Raw genomic sequence first — 16,519 nt, 5'->3', positions numbered from 1 at the left:
TCCTGGTGGCTTGTGAAACAACCTGTTGTTGTACAGCGTGTGCAGCTCATTCCTTAACTTCTGCTCATCAAAGAATGGATACGTGTTGATCAGCTGAGCCAGCTCACTGCTGGGAAATGCATCAGGGTTGCAGAACGATGTGAATGATGTGTGTTCCAGTATCCGAAAAAAGTGCAGGTGCTCCATATCTGCAAATCTTTGGGTCATGTGCAACACTATGCCGTCAACAATCTGGAAGTAAAGACGCCGGAAAGACACAACCGTTTCCTCGTCTCCTTCTTGGTGCTGGTTAAACCCTTGCTCCAGGTCGTCCCAGCCGCGGCGACGTCGTTTACGTCGGGGCACAGGATCGCCGACTGCTTTGACCGTGTCATCGTAAATGCGACTGAATGTCTCATCTGTTCTTGTGGCTTTGAGAGCGCTGAGAGTGCTCATGATCCGATCCTGGCATTTTTTTATGTCCGCAAGTGCTCCGCGAGTGCAGTGTCAAACTCTGCAAATGCACGTACCAGCTCTACAAAATTGCCCCTGTTAGAGCTGCCAGCGGCCTCATTGTGTCCCCTGAATGCTTGCTCTTGACCTGCAAGGTACAGGGCAGCAATGATGAGTTTCCTCAGAATATCCCGGGTTCTTTTTTACTTGTTCGTTGTGCTTCTTTGTGCTAATGGTTCTTGCTACATCCAGAGCCTCGTCAATCCTGACGCGTCCAAAAAGCTTTAATTTCACAGCACAATCTATATGATTTTTAGATTTACCGTGCCTCTCAATTGCCCGTGACAGGTTGGCAAGGTCGATGAATCCTGAAGTTGCCCAAGGATTGTTCAGGGAGCACGAACCCTTGTCAAAAAGAAGACATGGCCAGCAAAATAGACGCTGAAGTTTAGCGCTTCCAGTTAGCCACTCCGTGCGGACATAATTGTCCTCATTGAACGTCCGATTAGATCCCTTATTCCTCTGTGTACACACAGCTCGAGTGTGGGCGTTGTCCTGCCATCTGCTTTAATGTTTAGTTGCTGCTGTAGCGGAAGTTTAGTGAAGTTATGCTTAATTAAGTACGCCAAATCTCCTCCCTCCATAATGCTTCATTTGCTTGATCATTTCTAACGGCGGTGATGACAGTTACAGTATTCAAATTGATGTTGATGTGATTGGATGGCAGTGTCCAATCAAATCGCCAGCCGCCAGCCGCCCCTGAAGGGAAGCTAGAGGCGGCTGGCTTCCCCTGGCATGGCCCTGACCAATCACAGGTTGGCAGGGGCATCACGTGGGCCTTATCTGATTGGTTAATCCCTCAATTTTTTTTCACCAAGGGAAGCTAGATTCTGCTGGCCTCCTCTCGCAACAGTGAATGCAATCTACTGTTTCACCATGACATCTAGAGGGGCGCTGTTTCACTCTTTGTAAAATACTCAATGAGAATGGGGGAGAGACGGAGAGACGGTCCGGCAGGAACACACAGGAAAGTAGAATTACAGAAACAAAACAAAGTGTTTTTATTTATTTATTTAAGTTATAACTACAATCCGAAAAAACAGGGGAAGCCTGGCTTCCCTTGGCCTCCGGGAGAAAACGCCACTGGAGCTGGAGCTGAAAAAGCGCCGGTTTTTCCTGTTCACACCGCAGCGGCGCCGGCTCTTAGCTCCGGAATCCGGTTCACTTCCAGCTCCAAAAAATTGTCGGTCTAGAGGCAAGAGCTTCGGAGCTAAGAGGTGGGGTCGCTTACGTCTCTCTTACGTCGAGGCGTGCAGGAAACTAAACCCACCTCCCCTGAACATGGGTCGACTGTCATGCCTGCCTACAAGCAGTAGTGCTTATAAACATACTTTATAAAGTCAGGCAACACTAACCAGGCTTCGTGTGATTCTGTTTATTTGTACCTTACTTTGACCATCCGTTCTCTGTTATTGATCATTGTGGAGAGAGGCAGACGTTTTGTATTATAGCAGCTATCGGATGGAATCAATACATGGGCTGCACAGGTTGTCGTTCGACTATCACAAGTAGAATCATAATAAAAATACGCCGGTAAAATGTGCCTGTAGAAAACGGTTTATGCCACAATAGGATAGCAATAGCAAGTAGTCAGTTTAGCTTCGGTTGCTATGCTAACATCACCCATTTTATACCAGAGAAACTTTCATAACAGCGTTGTGATACCAAACAGCGTCAATTCAGACTGACACACATTCACTTAGGCTAAGGGGAACTGGGGATATGTATCAGCTGCTTGTGTGTTAGGGTTACACAAGACAAAACATCGTTATGACATCACAAAGTGGCCCAAATCTGATCAGCTCATTTTCAGGCAGGTTTTTATAGAAATGGATCAAAAAGAGAGAGAATCTTTGTTCCTGAAACTTTCAGAGTCTCTTTCCACAGAGGGGACACATGTTGATGTAGAAGAGACATGAAGAAGAGGGGACACATGTTGATGTAGAAGAGACATGAAGAAGAGGGGACACATGTTGATGTAGAAGAGACATGAAGAAGAGGGGACACATGTTGATGTAGAAAAGACATGAAGAAGAGGGGACACATGTTGATGTAGAAGAGACATGAAGAAGAGGGGACACATGTTGATGTAGAAGAGACATGAAGAAGAGGGGACACATGTTGATGTAGAAGAGACATGAAGAAGAGGGGACACATGTTGATGTAGAAGAGACATGGAGAAGAGGGGACACATGTTGATGTAGAAGAGACATGAAGAAGAGGGGACACATGTTGATGTAGAAGAGACATGAAGAAGAGGGGACACATGTTGATGTAGAAGAGACATGAAGAAGAGGGGACACATGTTGATGTAGAAGAGACATGAAGAAGAGGGGACACATGTTGATGTAGAAGAGACATGAAGAAGAGGGGACACATGTTGATGTAGAAGAGACATGAAGAAGAGGGGACACATGTTGATGTAGAAGAGACATGAAGAAGAGGGGACACGTGTTGATGTAGAAGAGACATGAAGAAGAAGGGACACATGTTGATGTAGAAGAGACATGAAGAAGAGGGGAACACGTGTTGATGTAGAAGAGACATGAAGAAGAGGGGACACATGTTGATGTAGAAGAGACGTGAAGAAGAGGGGACACATGTTGATGTAGAAGAGACATGAAGAAGAGGGGACACATGTTGATGTGGAAGAGACATGAAGAAGAGGGGACACATGTTGATGTAGAAGAGACATGGAGAAGAGGGGACACATGTTGATGTAGAAGAGACGTGAAGAAGAGGGGACACATGTTGATGTAGAAGAGACATGAAGAAGAGGGGACACATGTTGATGTAGAAGAGACATGAAGAAGAGGGGACACATGTTGATGTAGAAGAGACATGAAGAAGAGGGGACACATGTTGATGTAGAAGAGACATGAAGAAGAGAGGACACATGTTGATGAAGAAGAGACATGGAGAAGAGGGGACACATGTTGATGTAGAAGAGACATGAAGAAGAGGGGACACGTGTTGATGTAGAAGAGACATGAAGAAGAGGGGACACATGTTGATGTAGAAGAGACGTGAAGAAGAGGGGACACATGTTGATGTAGAAGAGACATGAAGAAGAGGGGACACATGTTGATGTGGAAGAGACATGAAGAAGAGGGGACACATGTTGATGTAGAAGAGACATGGAGAAGAGGGGACACATGTTGATGTAGAAGAGACATGAAGAAGAGGGGACACATGTTGATGAAGAAGAGACATGAAGAAGAGGGGACACATGTTGATGTAGAAGAGACATGAAGAAGAGGGGACACATGTTGATGTAGAAGAGACATGAAGAAGAGGGGACACATGTTGATGTAGAAGAGACATGAAGAAGAGGGGACACATGTTGATGTAGAAGAGACATGAAGAAGAGGGGACACATGTTGATGTAGAAGAGACATGAAGAAGAGGGGACACATGTTGATGTAGAAGAGACATGAAGAAGAAGGGACACATGTTGATGTAGAAGAGACGTGAAGAAGAGGGGACACATGTTGATGTAGAAGAGACATGAAGAAGAGGGGACACATGTTGATGTAGAAGAGACATGAAGAAGAGGGGACACATGTTGATGTAGAAGAGACATGGAGAAGAGGGGACACATGTTGATGCAGAAGAGACATGAAGAAGAGGGGACACATGTTGATGTAGAAGAGACATGAAGAAGAGGGGACACATGTTGATGTAGAAGAGACATGAAGAAGAGGGGACACATGTTGATGTAGAAGAGACATGAAGAAGAGGGGACACATGTTGATGTAGAAGAGACATGAAGAAGAGGGGACACATGGTGATGTAGAAGAGACATGAAGAAGAGGATTTTGCAGAATAGGTGACCTTTAAAATACGGGAAATGTTTCAGCAACAGGTGTGTTGGTACCTGAGAGTCCCCCGAGCCTTCGTCATTAAAGAAGTAACGCACAACCGTCCCGTCAGCGTGGCCCGACAGGATGCCTTTACCAGAAACACTGAAACACACACACACACACAACACTGACTGTCACTGACTGAGTGTACCACAGAAGAAGAATATACTGTAAATACATGTGGCTTTGGCCTCTGGCATTTTGAAAAGACTGGGAATTGTTCTTCCCCCCATGATTAATAACTATCTGTGAGTGATAATTGTGCATTCATATTATATATATGTACTTGGATGCTAGTGAGACAACGCAGGACTCGGTGCCGTAGATGGTCGATGACTTGCTCGTCTGAGTGTTGGCGAGGCGAACCTATGGCAGGAAAAAAACATATATATTCATATTTTTTTAACATAAATTATTTCATTAATTATTTGACCCACTTTAAAATGCTGATATTAAGCAACACACACTACTGCTGTATCTACTCTCCTTCTGATACTTCTGTTTAATAAAATAAACAGTAATAAAAGCATTTAAATATTAATACATGATTAATACGTACCTTGCCATCCACTAATCCGTACACAATCGATTGATCTGCAGGCCAGAGCAAGCAAGTCACAGCGCTCTGCAACACAGAGGACACATGTTGCATTTCAAAGGTGAAATTCAATAGAAAAAATAGCTTTTCCAACACGCTTCAAACATTAAAGTCTGCACTCTAAGGAGGGAACCCAACCAATTACTTCAAAATCTACAATACAGCTATTACATTATATCAAATAAACACGCAAGCGACAGCAAGAACTATGGCAGCATTACTTGTTGCCTAATAGCTTTTACATATGATTGCAAACACTGTTAAATGTAATGTCGATTAAGACAAGAACACATACTGTACTTTTATCCAAAATGTATTTTTACACCACACCTCCTCCCAAAACAATGAGTTAACTTACCGTCTGAACAAATTTGTTGCAAATAGCTTTCTTGTCGCCCCTAGGAGAGAAAGTAAAAATGATTTGAATGCATCGATGTAGATAACACAATCCAGATTAATATGAGATATGAAAACAACCAAATGGACGTTACCAATCTTCTCCAATCCTGTACACGAAGATGATGTTGTCAGACTGGCCGATGGCGATTTTGGTGGAGTCAGGGGAGAACGCCATGTCGTTGACAACGTAGCTCTGTTTCCCATACTGACGAACAAATACATCGGATTAGTATTGACACAACACCTGTATATTAAATCAAAATACAATACAAAAAGGAATCATATTGCTGAGTGAAGAGAGTTATTTTGTGGATTAGGATTGCTTTCTTGGTTGAGAATCAGAATTCCTTTATTATTACAACAGCAGAAGTAAAGTGCAGATAAAGTAATGAGAATAGACTTGCATATTAATAAAATAAATAAATCATAAATCTTGTTAGAGGAACACAGCGTTACCATGAACATGATTTTAAAGGAATTAAAAAATGTGCTGATAGCAAAACCTTGTTATTTTTTTTTCTTTTACATTTTTGTTCTTGTTGTGCTGCGTGTTGGGTTTGGTATTGTTTGGTTTTCTGTGTGTTTAGCTTCATTTCTAGGGGTTTAAACTGATATAATGAGTGTTCCTTTATGTTTCCATCACCATTGTCTCACCTTGGAGTCCAGGGGTTTGGTGGAGAACTTGTCCCTCCTCTCCCCCTGCTCATCATAGATCAGCACCACCCGGTCCACGGTGCACACAGCGAACTTGGTGTTATTGGGAGCCCAGGCCATGCATGTCACTTTGGCAGCACTGTCCTGTGAAGAAAGGCAGATGAACAAAGTCAGAGGAGATCATTAACAGAGCATCTTTCATTAGCTAGTTGTAGCTAATCACAACCGGACACACAACCCGTTATCAGAATCAGAATCGAGTTTATTGCCAGGTACGATTGGACATTCAAGGAGTTTGCTTTGGTGTACGGTGCTGCAGACATAAACACAATACAAGGAAATAAGTTGTAAGACAAAGTCAAAATGATAACGATTATAGTCAGAGTAAATGTACTTTACATTGATTAGCAGCACGTTTTCCAACCAAATACAGTAAAGCACCGCAGTTGCTAGCAAGCAAAGTAAGGTAACTAATACAAATCTGTAGATAATACTATATTGTTTAGTAAAACCACGTACATGCAAAATTGATAATAGGAAATTAGTGTTTTGTTAGAGCTATGAAGTGGTGTTATTATAAGATCATTAACGTTACACAATCATCCATAACTGATGCTGCTCTCCAGCACCAGCTAGCATAAAGCTAACTAGTCATTGGACTTACCTGGGGTGTTAACAGTGTTTTAAGATGCCTCAGTTGCATTTTCAGAAGTCTTTGGGACCTTGTACAGGGAAGAACGTTATGAGGAATAAGTAAAGAGTTCCAATTATTTTACATTTACGGTCATTATGTTGACCAACTTCGAGATAGCAGCTAGCATAGAAGACATCTTTCTAGTAAACAGAACTCAGATCTCCTTAGTTACCGTTGGTGCGGGAGGGCGGGGCCTATGGTGCGTTTGTAGCGGTGGAAAATGTCAGATGCTCTCTGTTTCGACACATGTATTTTATTCAAGAACAGTTTGTGATTGTTTTAATAAATAGTTTACAAGGTATAATAACGAGTCAACAATATATGTACGTAGATTCAACACTTACATCTATGTGTGAGCGAGATCTGATTAACCGGTATTTATAAGGCCTTATAGACTTCTTGTTTCCAAAGATTTGATCTCCGTCACAATGGTATAGCGATATTTTTTCGGAAAAAAGTTAAATGTTTTCTATGTGTAATTCAGTTGATTAGTCTTCACTCGTCCACGTGAAGAACATGTTCATTGGTACAACAAATAAAAGATTTCCTGGAGATGCCGGGGATTGAACCCGGGGCCTCATACATGCAAAGCATGCGCTCTACCACTGAGCTACATCCCCTTCCATGTCAGCGTTTCCGGAAGCTATCATTATATACCTTCCATTACTATATTCCACTGTTATCAGTTTGTTATGAATGTTATGATGTATATGTCTTTAATAATTTCAGAAACACGTTTATATGGAGGACAGAACATGACATAAGTAACAAATAAATAAAATGCATAAATACAGAATTAATACAGGAATCAAAAAATGTGGAAATAAATACAGGAATATATGGGTGTATTCCACTTTCAAATGTATATATTGTAGAGCCGATGAATGGGAGTCGGAGGCGGTGTGTTCAGTATGGAACTCCACACTTTATTATACATTGATCAAGACAAGGTGAGTACACTTACTGCTACTGCATGTCATGCTAGCCTGAATGACCACAAACCCCGGTACCCTCACTAACGGTCCAGGTTGCAACACACACTAAACACACGGTGAATTATGTCCTATAACGTGTCACCACACAAGCCCCCCCCCCAGAATTCACCCATAAACAAAAACAAAGTCAGCGCGTGGCGGGGAGGAACGACAGGCCGACCCCCACGACTCCTGAGGAGTACGGGGGTCGGAAAAACGACCTCTGCATGGGCGGCCTCCGGAAGAGGCGAGACCGGAACAACGGGTCTCAAGTCAGCGACAGGGATCAAGGCCAGGGGGCGCCCCCGTCGCGGAGGTCGTGCCAGCACCACCGGCTGGTCCAAATCCAGGTGGGCCGCCTTCAACCGGTCCACCGAGACGTGCTCGACCTTACCACCAAGGTCGCCAACAAAGTGTTTGCCCCCGTGCTCCAAAACCCGGAAAGGTCCATCGTAAGGAGGCTGTAGGGGACCTCTGTGTGCATCGTGCTGGCTGAAGACGTGCTTCGCCGAGCGGAGATCCGCGGGAACCCGGGACACCTGAGTACCATGTCGAGCAGTGGGAATCGGAGCAAAAGTCTCAGCGGCATCCTGCAGGAAAGCCCGCTGGGCCGTCGCCGACCAGGGAGCCGATGCGTTGGGGAGGAAATTCCCCGGAACCCTCAGCGGCTGACCGTAGACCATCTCAGCCGTGGAGCACTGCAGATCCTCCTTAGGCGCGGTCCTCAGGCCCAGCATCACCCAAGGCAGCTTGTCGACCCATTTACCGTCCGTAAGGCCGGCCTTGAGGGCCGCCTTCATGGAGCGATGGAACCGTTCACAGAGGCCGTTAGCCTGAGGGTGGTAAGCGGCAGTCCTGTGCAGCTTAACCCCCAAACCACTCGCCACGGCGTTCCAGAGCTCGGACGTGAACTGTGAACCCCTGTCTGAGGAAATGTCTGACGGGGTGCCAAAACGACACACCCACGTAGGGCTGTGCAATTTAATCGATACTGCGATATATATCGATATTTTGTTTCTCGAGAAAGTATCGATATTTCAGCCGCGGGTATCGATACATTAAGTCCCATTCAAATCCCCCGTGTTCCGCCTGGCACTCTGCTCCCTGCCCATTCCCCCCCGTTCGCTTTGCATGAAGAGCGATTACATCAGCCAGCCGAGCCGCTAGTGTCGCTGTAGAGCATTTCTAGATACACACGCCGGTTTCTTCTTCTCGCAGTGAGTGGGAAGCGGTTCAGGAGAATGGCGGCACACATTAACCCAGCACCTTCGTGCTTAAAAGCAGATGTGTGGGAGCACTTCGGCTTTAAAAAGAAGAAGGAAAGCGACAATTTAGATAAAACGATGGCGGTTTGCAAGCTGTGTCACACAAACGTGAAATACTCTGGAAATACCACTAACCTGCGATTCCACCTACAACGTCACCACCCGGACAAGGTCACGCTAACTCAGGAACTCAAGAAGCTGCGGCCGCGGCGTGACCCAAAACAAACCGTGCTGGACAGCGATGGCGGTTGTTCCCACAAGTTCCCATCTACTTCACCAAGGTCGCAGAAGATTCAGAGTCCATTGCCTACTTTATTTGTCAGGATTTTAGACCTTATTCCGTGGTGGAAAACATAGGCTTTCGGCGCATGGTGAACGCGATGGAGCCCCGCTATCCTGTTCCAACCCGCCAACACCTCACCAAGGTTTGCGTTCCCAGGCTGTATGCTCAGACAAAGGCACACGTCAAAGCCTCCCTGGGCAAAGCGGAGAGAGTTGCCCTGACGTGCGACGGGTGGACCTCGCGAACAACTGAAGCATATGTCACCATCACGGCCCACTTTATTAACGAGGAATGGGAGCTTGTTACGTATGTATTACAAACCAGGGACATGCCCGAGAGCCACACCGGACACAACCTGGCAGAACATCTAAGAAAGGCCCTCGCTGAGTGGGAAATCACAGAAAAGGATCCAGTAATTGTCACTGACAACGCGTCAAATATGACAATAGCAGCTGAGGAGGCAGCGTTCACACTTCACGTCAAATGCTACGCACACACCCTAAATCTGGCTGCACAACGTGCCCTCAAAATCACAGCAGTCGCACGCCTGTTGGGAAGAGTGAGACGCATTGTGAACTTCTTCAGACGAAGCACCACAGCCAACCACATGCTGAAAAAGAAACAGAGGCTTCTACATTTACCAGAGCACAAGCTGATGACAGACGTGGTTACAAGGTTTGTGCTAGTTACTTTTCAATTGTTCATTTTGTTTTTATTACTAATTTATTTTGTCATTAATAAATACATTTAAATAAATCTATAAATAAAGTTTCTTACTTTTATTTAACTACAGGTGGAACAGTGCACACGACATGCTGGAAAGATTCCTTGAGCAACAACCGGCCATCTGTGCAGCCCTGCTCTCGAGTGAGGTGAGGAAGACCGAGAAGGATCTGTGCACACTGACTGAGTCAGACATGACAACAGCTGAAGAAGTAGTCAGCGCGCTGAAGCCCATGAAGGAGGCTACACAGTACATGTCCAAGGAGAAGACCCCCACGCTGTCAGTCATCGCACCCCTCCAGGACACACTGATCAATGGACTGAAACCGATCGAAGGTGAATCTGCAGTCATAAAAGAGATGAAGGCTGCCATGTCTGGGGATCTTCAGAAGAGGTACATCGACCTCAGGGCAACTCTCCATGCATGTTCAGCAATGGATCCAAGATTCAAAAGTCTTCCCTTCCTGACTGAGAACCAAAGACAGGAAGTTTATGATGGACTGATTGCAGAGGCTCAGGATCAGCCAATGCCATCAGAGGTAAGGCAATGATGGTACTGCTAGGTTTAACCCTTGGCCTTGTATCCTATGTAACATCTCCTGGTGAGAGTAAGCATAGGCCTAAATAATACATTGTTCAACGTTTAAAAGGCAAATCCTACAACGTTAACTGTTTAAAATGCATAAATATTAAATTGTTTAAAAAGCATAAATCCTACAACGTTAACTGTTTAAAAAGCATAAATACTATAATGTTAACAGTTCTAAAGGCATAGATTTTAAATACACTAATTAAAAGATTTATTACAGTGAAAGCTCAAGAATTTCATTTCATGTTGACCTATTTCATTTAGTTGTCCCTTTGGAGTGTGGTCGAAGAGGGCACAGGAAAATGTAATGGTAGCGCTGATGATGAGGGGATGGCATCCGAAGAAGAGACTGTAGATGATGGTGTGCGATTCAAGGAAGGAGAGAGCAGTCAAGGTCAGTATCACCCATTGTTATCCAGTGAAGCACATTGTGTTGTCTGAACCTCTGAGTAGGAATTATGGAATGTGATTAACTATAAATAATGTGTTTTTATTGTTTATTTATTTGAAGGTCAGCATCCTCCACCCAGGAATCCAAAGCCGTCTTGTCCACTGGCTGCCCTTCTTGGTGGTGAACGATACGGTGGTGGAGCACAACCCAAGACAAATACTATGGAGTCAGATTTGGGTCAATATTCTCGCGCGTAAAACAAGCTACTCACGAGCGGAAAATGTGCTTTTACACGCGCATAAAATGACCCTCGCGCGCAGATTAAACCCCCGCGAGCGGCTCTGCGCTCGCTCGCGAGAGAGACAGCCCTCTTGCTTGCTCGCGGGAGTGTCAGCCTCGCGGAGTCTGTCTACGCGCGCGTGAAAAGTTTCTGGCACTTTGGGGCGGAGCCACTGGACTTTGATTGACAGCTGCCAGGAAACCCGGGGTTGCCAGGTTTGATAAATGCCTGAACTGCCAAGAGCCGAGCAGTGACGGCAGGAAAATCAGTTGGACGAGATTGAATGGTAAAGTTGTCCATAAAAAACTATTATATTCGTAAAGTGTACAGCTAATATATATATATATGATTCTGTTTTCTTCAAGGTTGTGTCTTCCTGGTCGAATGTACTTATTGTAAATCGCTTTGGATACAAGCGTCAGCTAAATGCAATGTAATGTAATATACATTAATTTGATATAAAACAATATATTTTTCAGTGGGCTGTGTCCGTCGAAAACTGCTAGCTACTGTCTGCTGTACGCATAGATATATATATAAACACTAGATGGCTCATGGGAGATTTTCCAGCGTAGCTCACCGGCCGCCATCTTGCTACAGTCAACAGCTACTCTGGTACGCGCTATGGTAGCTGTTGTAAGGTGAGTGATCTGCACACAAATACTCTTAAATCGCTGAAATCTTGACTGATTTACAAATGGTTTTGTTTATTATAAACGTTATTAGCATGGCTATGATACAGGATGCTTGGACATGTTGAAATTGCAGCTTTTCTTTGTGTATGTGGTTGTATTTATTAGCTGGCTAATAACAAGAGGCTGTGAGTGAGACCTAGTATTAAGAAGTTCACCCAGCAACTTTACACCAGTGGGAGAGGCAGAACTGCTCTTTCTTTTCAACATAACTTAAGTTACACATGATTTCTTCCAAGTGGTTTGGCTTGTTAAAAACATCTTACATTTTTAGATACATTATGATACAGGAAATTGCTGGCTTTGTGTTTACAGAAGTACCTGACTATGCTTGACTTTTGTGCAGCCTACGGCTGCTCTAATCGCCGCAGTCTGCAAACAAGAACCCGTGGAATCACCTTTCACGTGTAAGATATGACAATATTACGACTATAATTAGGATAATCATTAATTACTTAGTGGATGTATGTACATTACAAGTCCTGCTACACAGGATCAGTGGGGCTATGTGAGATAATAGTATTGCAAGATTGATGTTGACCCAGCCTCTTTAGAATATGTTGCTACCCAGGGACGGCGGGTACTGTAGGCTAGGGAAGGCTAAGCCTTCCCAAATATTTGTGTCACTGCATCCTGGTAAAATAAAAATATAATGTATAATGTTTGTGTCTTTGACATTAGCGCTGCTATGCAGCCACCTGTGCTACGAAGCCAGTTCAACAGACCATGGATATGTTTGAGTTATCTTAACTAACCCTAACAAATGAGATTTCGCTAAGTGGTCCACGAAGCTGGTTATCAACTCGGTGAATCAAGCCAGGGTTTCTCTCTCCAGCTGAGAACGCGTTCACGCTACATTTGACCAATCACAAACAGGGACAAGTGTACTGACAGCGCAGCGTCATACTTCATTAATGAAAAGTAAACTAATATTAGACAAATATGAACTTTAACCATCCATGACTTAAACATATAATCCAGGATACGAGCCATATAGTTGTACCTGCAAGGAGAATATAGAACAACTGGTTAAAAAATAAACTACCGAGTGTTTGAAAACAGTTTTATGATACTGCCCCATCTAAGACACGAGTGGATCTGACTTTATTACATTTGAGTTGAGTGTTTCGTCAACTTAATGTGTTGCTTAAAATAATACGTCTGCATACAGTATATGTGACAATGTAAGTGTTGCACGGCCAGATACGGCTCGAGAAGCTGACTCAGATAAGGAAATATTGTGATATTATATGATCGATGATCTGATTGATGATGTGATGTCAGTGTGATATGAATGATAAGTGCGACACGTCGACGTCTTCTCTGCATACGGCAGTTTAAACTGTATTTCCTTTCTCCTGTAATATGACTTGATATATTTAAACTCCGCACACTGAGCTCTGATCGGTCAGCAGGCGGTGCTTTCACTGAGTTCATCTCTTTTCTATAAACGCCGGAGGCGGGCAGCGTCAGATAAAAAAATAAGTTATTTAGCCTTCCCAAACCTGAGCCTCATGTGCCGCCTATGTTGCTACCATTTCTTTACACAATTATGTAATGTTTCTTTTGGACACCTTTTTTATTACTCTTAGTGTGGTTGTCTTATTCTTAAAGTATACATACATACATTACATACATACAATTACCCCAAAAATATGATAATTTCGGTGTGTATTTTTGTCCTTACCCTTAATGTTAAAGGAAAGAAGGGCGGACAATGTTGACAATAATTTATATATCTGGCTACCTTTCTCATGTTTTTAAGGTTTCCCAAAACCGGAGAGAGGAGGAGGCAGTGGGAACTCGCCCTAAGAAGGGACGGTTTTGTTTCCTCGGGCAGGACGCTGCTCTGCAGTGAGTACTTCAGGAGTGAGGACTTTGACAGGACGGGGCAGACTGTCCGGCTTAAAGATGGTGTTGTGCCAACAGTATTCAATTTCCCAGCTCATCTTCAAAGGGTATGTGTATCATTGGCCAACAAGAATTCAAGGTGTATAAGATTGATTGATAAATATGTGATTAAATGTCACACTTTAGTTTTTCTTTCTGCAAGTTTAGGAATAAATAATGTGTTGTGTATTACAGCACATTTTAAACACTCAAAATGTCTTTAATTATGTTTATTTTAGCCGGAAGCAACAAGAAGCACAACCACTTCAAGAAGAGCGGAAGATGAACCTCAGCCTAATGTTGTGAGTATTCTGAATGTGGCAAAGACCAGAGAGATGGTCATTGATTTCAGGAGGGTGAGGACGTCTCTTCTACCCCTGTGCATTCTGGGAGAGGATGTGGCTGTTGTGGAGGACTACAAATACCTGGGAGTGCACTTAGACAACGGACTGAACTGGAGGATCAACACTGATGCTGTGCACAAGAAGGGGATGAGCAGACTCTATTTTCTGAGGAAGCTGAGATACTTCCACGTGTGCAGTAAGATGCTGGAGATCTTCTACCGGTCTGTTGTGGCCAGTGCACTCTTCTTTGCTCCGGTCTGCTGGGGGGGCAGCATCAGAGCCGGTGACACCAGCAGGATCAATAAACTAATTAGGAAAGCTGGGTCTGTCATCGGCATCAAGCTGGACCCCTTTGAAGCTGTGGTGGAGAGGAGGACACTGAACAGGCTGTTGTCCATCATGGATAACCCCACCCATCCTCTCCACCTGCAGCTGGACAGTCAACGGAGCTCCTTCTCCAACAGACTGCTGCAGCTCCGCAGTGCCATAACTCAACAAATCACCTCTGGCTGGAAGATAACTCTCTGCTCCATAGTTTCTCTTGAATATAACCACGTTGTACATTTTACACATATATAATCTATTTAATATTTAACATTAATATTCCATATGCCTTATATTTATGTATATTATATATATATATAATATCCTGCCAAACTCAACATGTATATTTTCCTCTTTCTTTCTTTTCTTTATTTTTCTTGCTTATTTCTAATTCATTGTAAAATGCTTTGTCCCTTATGCTGCTGTAACTAAAAATGTTTTCCCAAATTGGGATCAATAAAGTACCATCTTATCTTGTTTTATTTGCATGTGGAATGTCACTAACAAATGAGAGCATCATATGGCTTGTCATATTAAATCCTTTATCTCGGTGGTACCCAGGAAGGTCTATGATGGTGTTACTAGGAGAGCCCAATATAATTTGAGGTGGTACTCTGTGTAAAAGGTTTGAGAACCACTGGCCATCTCACTTGCTCTATGTCACTCATACACTTGAATAAACATGTGCAAACATTGAAACTACACCCAGGGATTGGCAACCTTTACAATCAAAATAGCCATTTTTGTCCAGAGCCTCAAAACATATGTTTGCCTTATAAGGGGAAAAGCCTATTAAGATCAATTTCTTAAAAGTACGCTGAGTTATGTTTTCTGTTGGAGAATGTAAGAAAAATCAGGCTCACAGTATTGATAAGTGAACATTGAATTGTTAAAAAAGCAACTTATTAATTTCCATATTACTATTATTTATATATTCGTATAATTGTGATAAATGAGACAGAACTGACCTGTCTGTGAGCTCATTTTATGTTGGTTTGGTTCTTCTGATAAAGGTGTGAATATCTAAATAATATACCACCATATGCTATTGTCATTAGTTGTGTCCCTATTCTTCAAGCTAAGGCATTGCTAAATTAACAACTCTTGGCTTACAGAGTGGTAACATGAGACCGATTTTTATATATAAAATATAAATATATTTTTATTTTATAATTTATTTTAAATATTAACAATATAATAAAAATAAATGGAAATATATACACCGGCAAATATTTAATATAAATACCTTGTGTGTGTGTGTATAGCTATTGCTTTATCCGCTTAATGTTATTTTCATAAGAAAGTCCATGACTATAAGTATACAGTATCATAACTACATCTTTGATGTTTATAAAAAACCAAACCGTTTGAAAATTGGTTGAAAATTGAGCAAGCTATGGTTATTTAAATAGTAAACCATAATGTTATGAATGAGAGAACTGCCTGTAGCAAGATGGCGGCCAAGTGGCAACGTCGGTCTCCATTGGCCAGCAGCGCGGGTGAGTCATCTAGTGTTTATATATATATATCTATGGCTGTACGCACCTAGATTTTGCTGCCGTCACTGCTCGGCTCTTGGTAGTTCAGGCATTTATCAAACCTGGCAACCCCGGGTTTCCTGGCAGCTGTCAATCAAAGTCCAGTGGCTCCGCCCCAAAGTGCCAGAAACTTTTCACGCGCGCGTAGACAGACTCCGCGAGGCTGACACTCCCGCGAGCAAGCAAGAGGGCTGTCTCTCTCGCGAGCGAGCGCAGAGCCGCTCGCGGGAGTTTAATCTGTGCGCGAGGGTCATTTTATGCGCGTGTAAAAGCACATTTTCCGCTCGTGAGTAGCTTGTTTTACGCGCTAGAATATTGACCCAAATCTGACTCCATACCAGGGATGCACAGGTACCTTTTAGCAAGGTGTGACAAGAGTGGATACTCATACTGGTGCTCCTTTCACCAGACCAGTGGATCTGCTTTCACTTCCAAGATATCTGCCTCCTTGTAGCGGGTCATCTGCTCCTTGGCCTGGTTCTCTTGGGTATTTATGGAGTCAGATTTGGGTCAATATTCTAGTGCG

At 43.4% G+C, this 16,519-nt stretch overlaps 2 protein-coding genes, 1 long non-coding RNA gene and 1 other non-coding gene across 4 annotated transcripts in view; 2 read left to right on the top strand and 2 right to left on the bottom strand.

Moving 5' to 3' along the window:
- The window catches only part of ift172 (intraflagellar transport 172), a gene marked incomplete at its 3' end in the record, with an annotated part of 29,056 nt that extends 22,195 nt beyond the window's left edge, over window positions 1-6,861 (bottom strand). Inside the window, 7 exon segments of the mRNA XM_034200583.1 lie at window positions 4,370-4,457; window positions 4,642-4,721; window positions 4,915-4,980; window positions 5,312-5,351; window positions 5,445-5,557; window positions 6,007-6,150; window positions 6,671-6,861. Of these exon segments, the coding sequence (XP_034056474.1) occupies window positions 4,370-4,457; window positions 4,642-4,721; window positions 4,915-4,980; window positions 5,312-5,351; window positions 5,445-5,557; window positions 6,007-6,150; window positions 6,671-6,709 (570 nt within the window).
- Window positions 6,862-7,248: 387 nt separating this feature from the next.
- trnaa-ugc lies at window positions 7,249-7,320 on the bottom strand. The gene has a single exon. It is a non-coding gene; the product is annotated as a tRNA-Ala (tRNA).
- Window positions 7,321-8,564: 1,244 nt separating this feature from the next.
- The window catches only part of LOC117535925 (zinc finger BED domain-containing protein 1-like), a 36,077-nt gene continuing 28,122 nt past the window's right edge, over window positions 8,565-16,519 (top strand). The window contains exons 1-4 of the mRNA XM_034200592.1: window positions 8,565-9,897; window positions 10,016-10,484; window positions 10,799-10,928; window positions 11,046-11,141. Coding sequence (XP_034056483.1) covers window positions 9,308-9,897; window positions 10,016-10,484; window positions 10,799-10,928; window positions 11,046-11,141 — 1,285 coding nt within the window. The 5' untranslated portion in view covers window positions 8,565-9,307. The remainder of the gene's footprint in view (window positions 9,898-10,015; window positions 10,485-10,798; window positions 10,929-11,045; window positions 11,142-16,519) is intronic.
- LOC117535927 lies at window positions 11,702-14,457 on the top strand. The gene is made up of 4 exons (XR_004567478.1): window positions 11,702-11,846; window positions 12,244-12,304; window positions 13,663-13,855; window positions 14,027-14,457. It is a non-coding gene; the product is annotated as an uncharacterized LOC117535927 (long non-coding RNA).

Source organism: Gymnodraco acuticeps, unplaced genomic scaffold, assembly GCF_902827175.1.
Source record: "Gymnodraco acuticeps unplaced genomic scaffold, fGymAcu1.1, whole genome shotgun sequence".
NCBI lineage: Eukaryota > Metazoa > Chordata > Actinopteri > Perciformes > Bathydraconidae > Gymnodraco > Gymnodraco acuticeps.
Note: the sequence above shows the minus strand (reverse complement) of the source record. Positions and strands in the feature narration are given on the sequence as shown.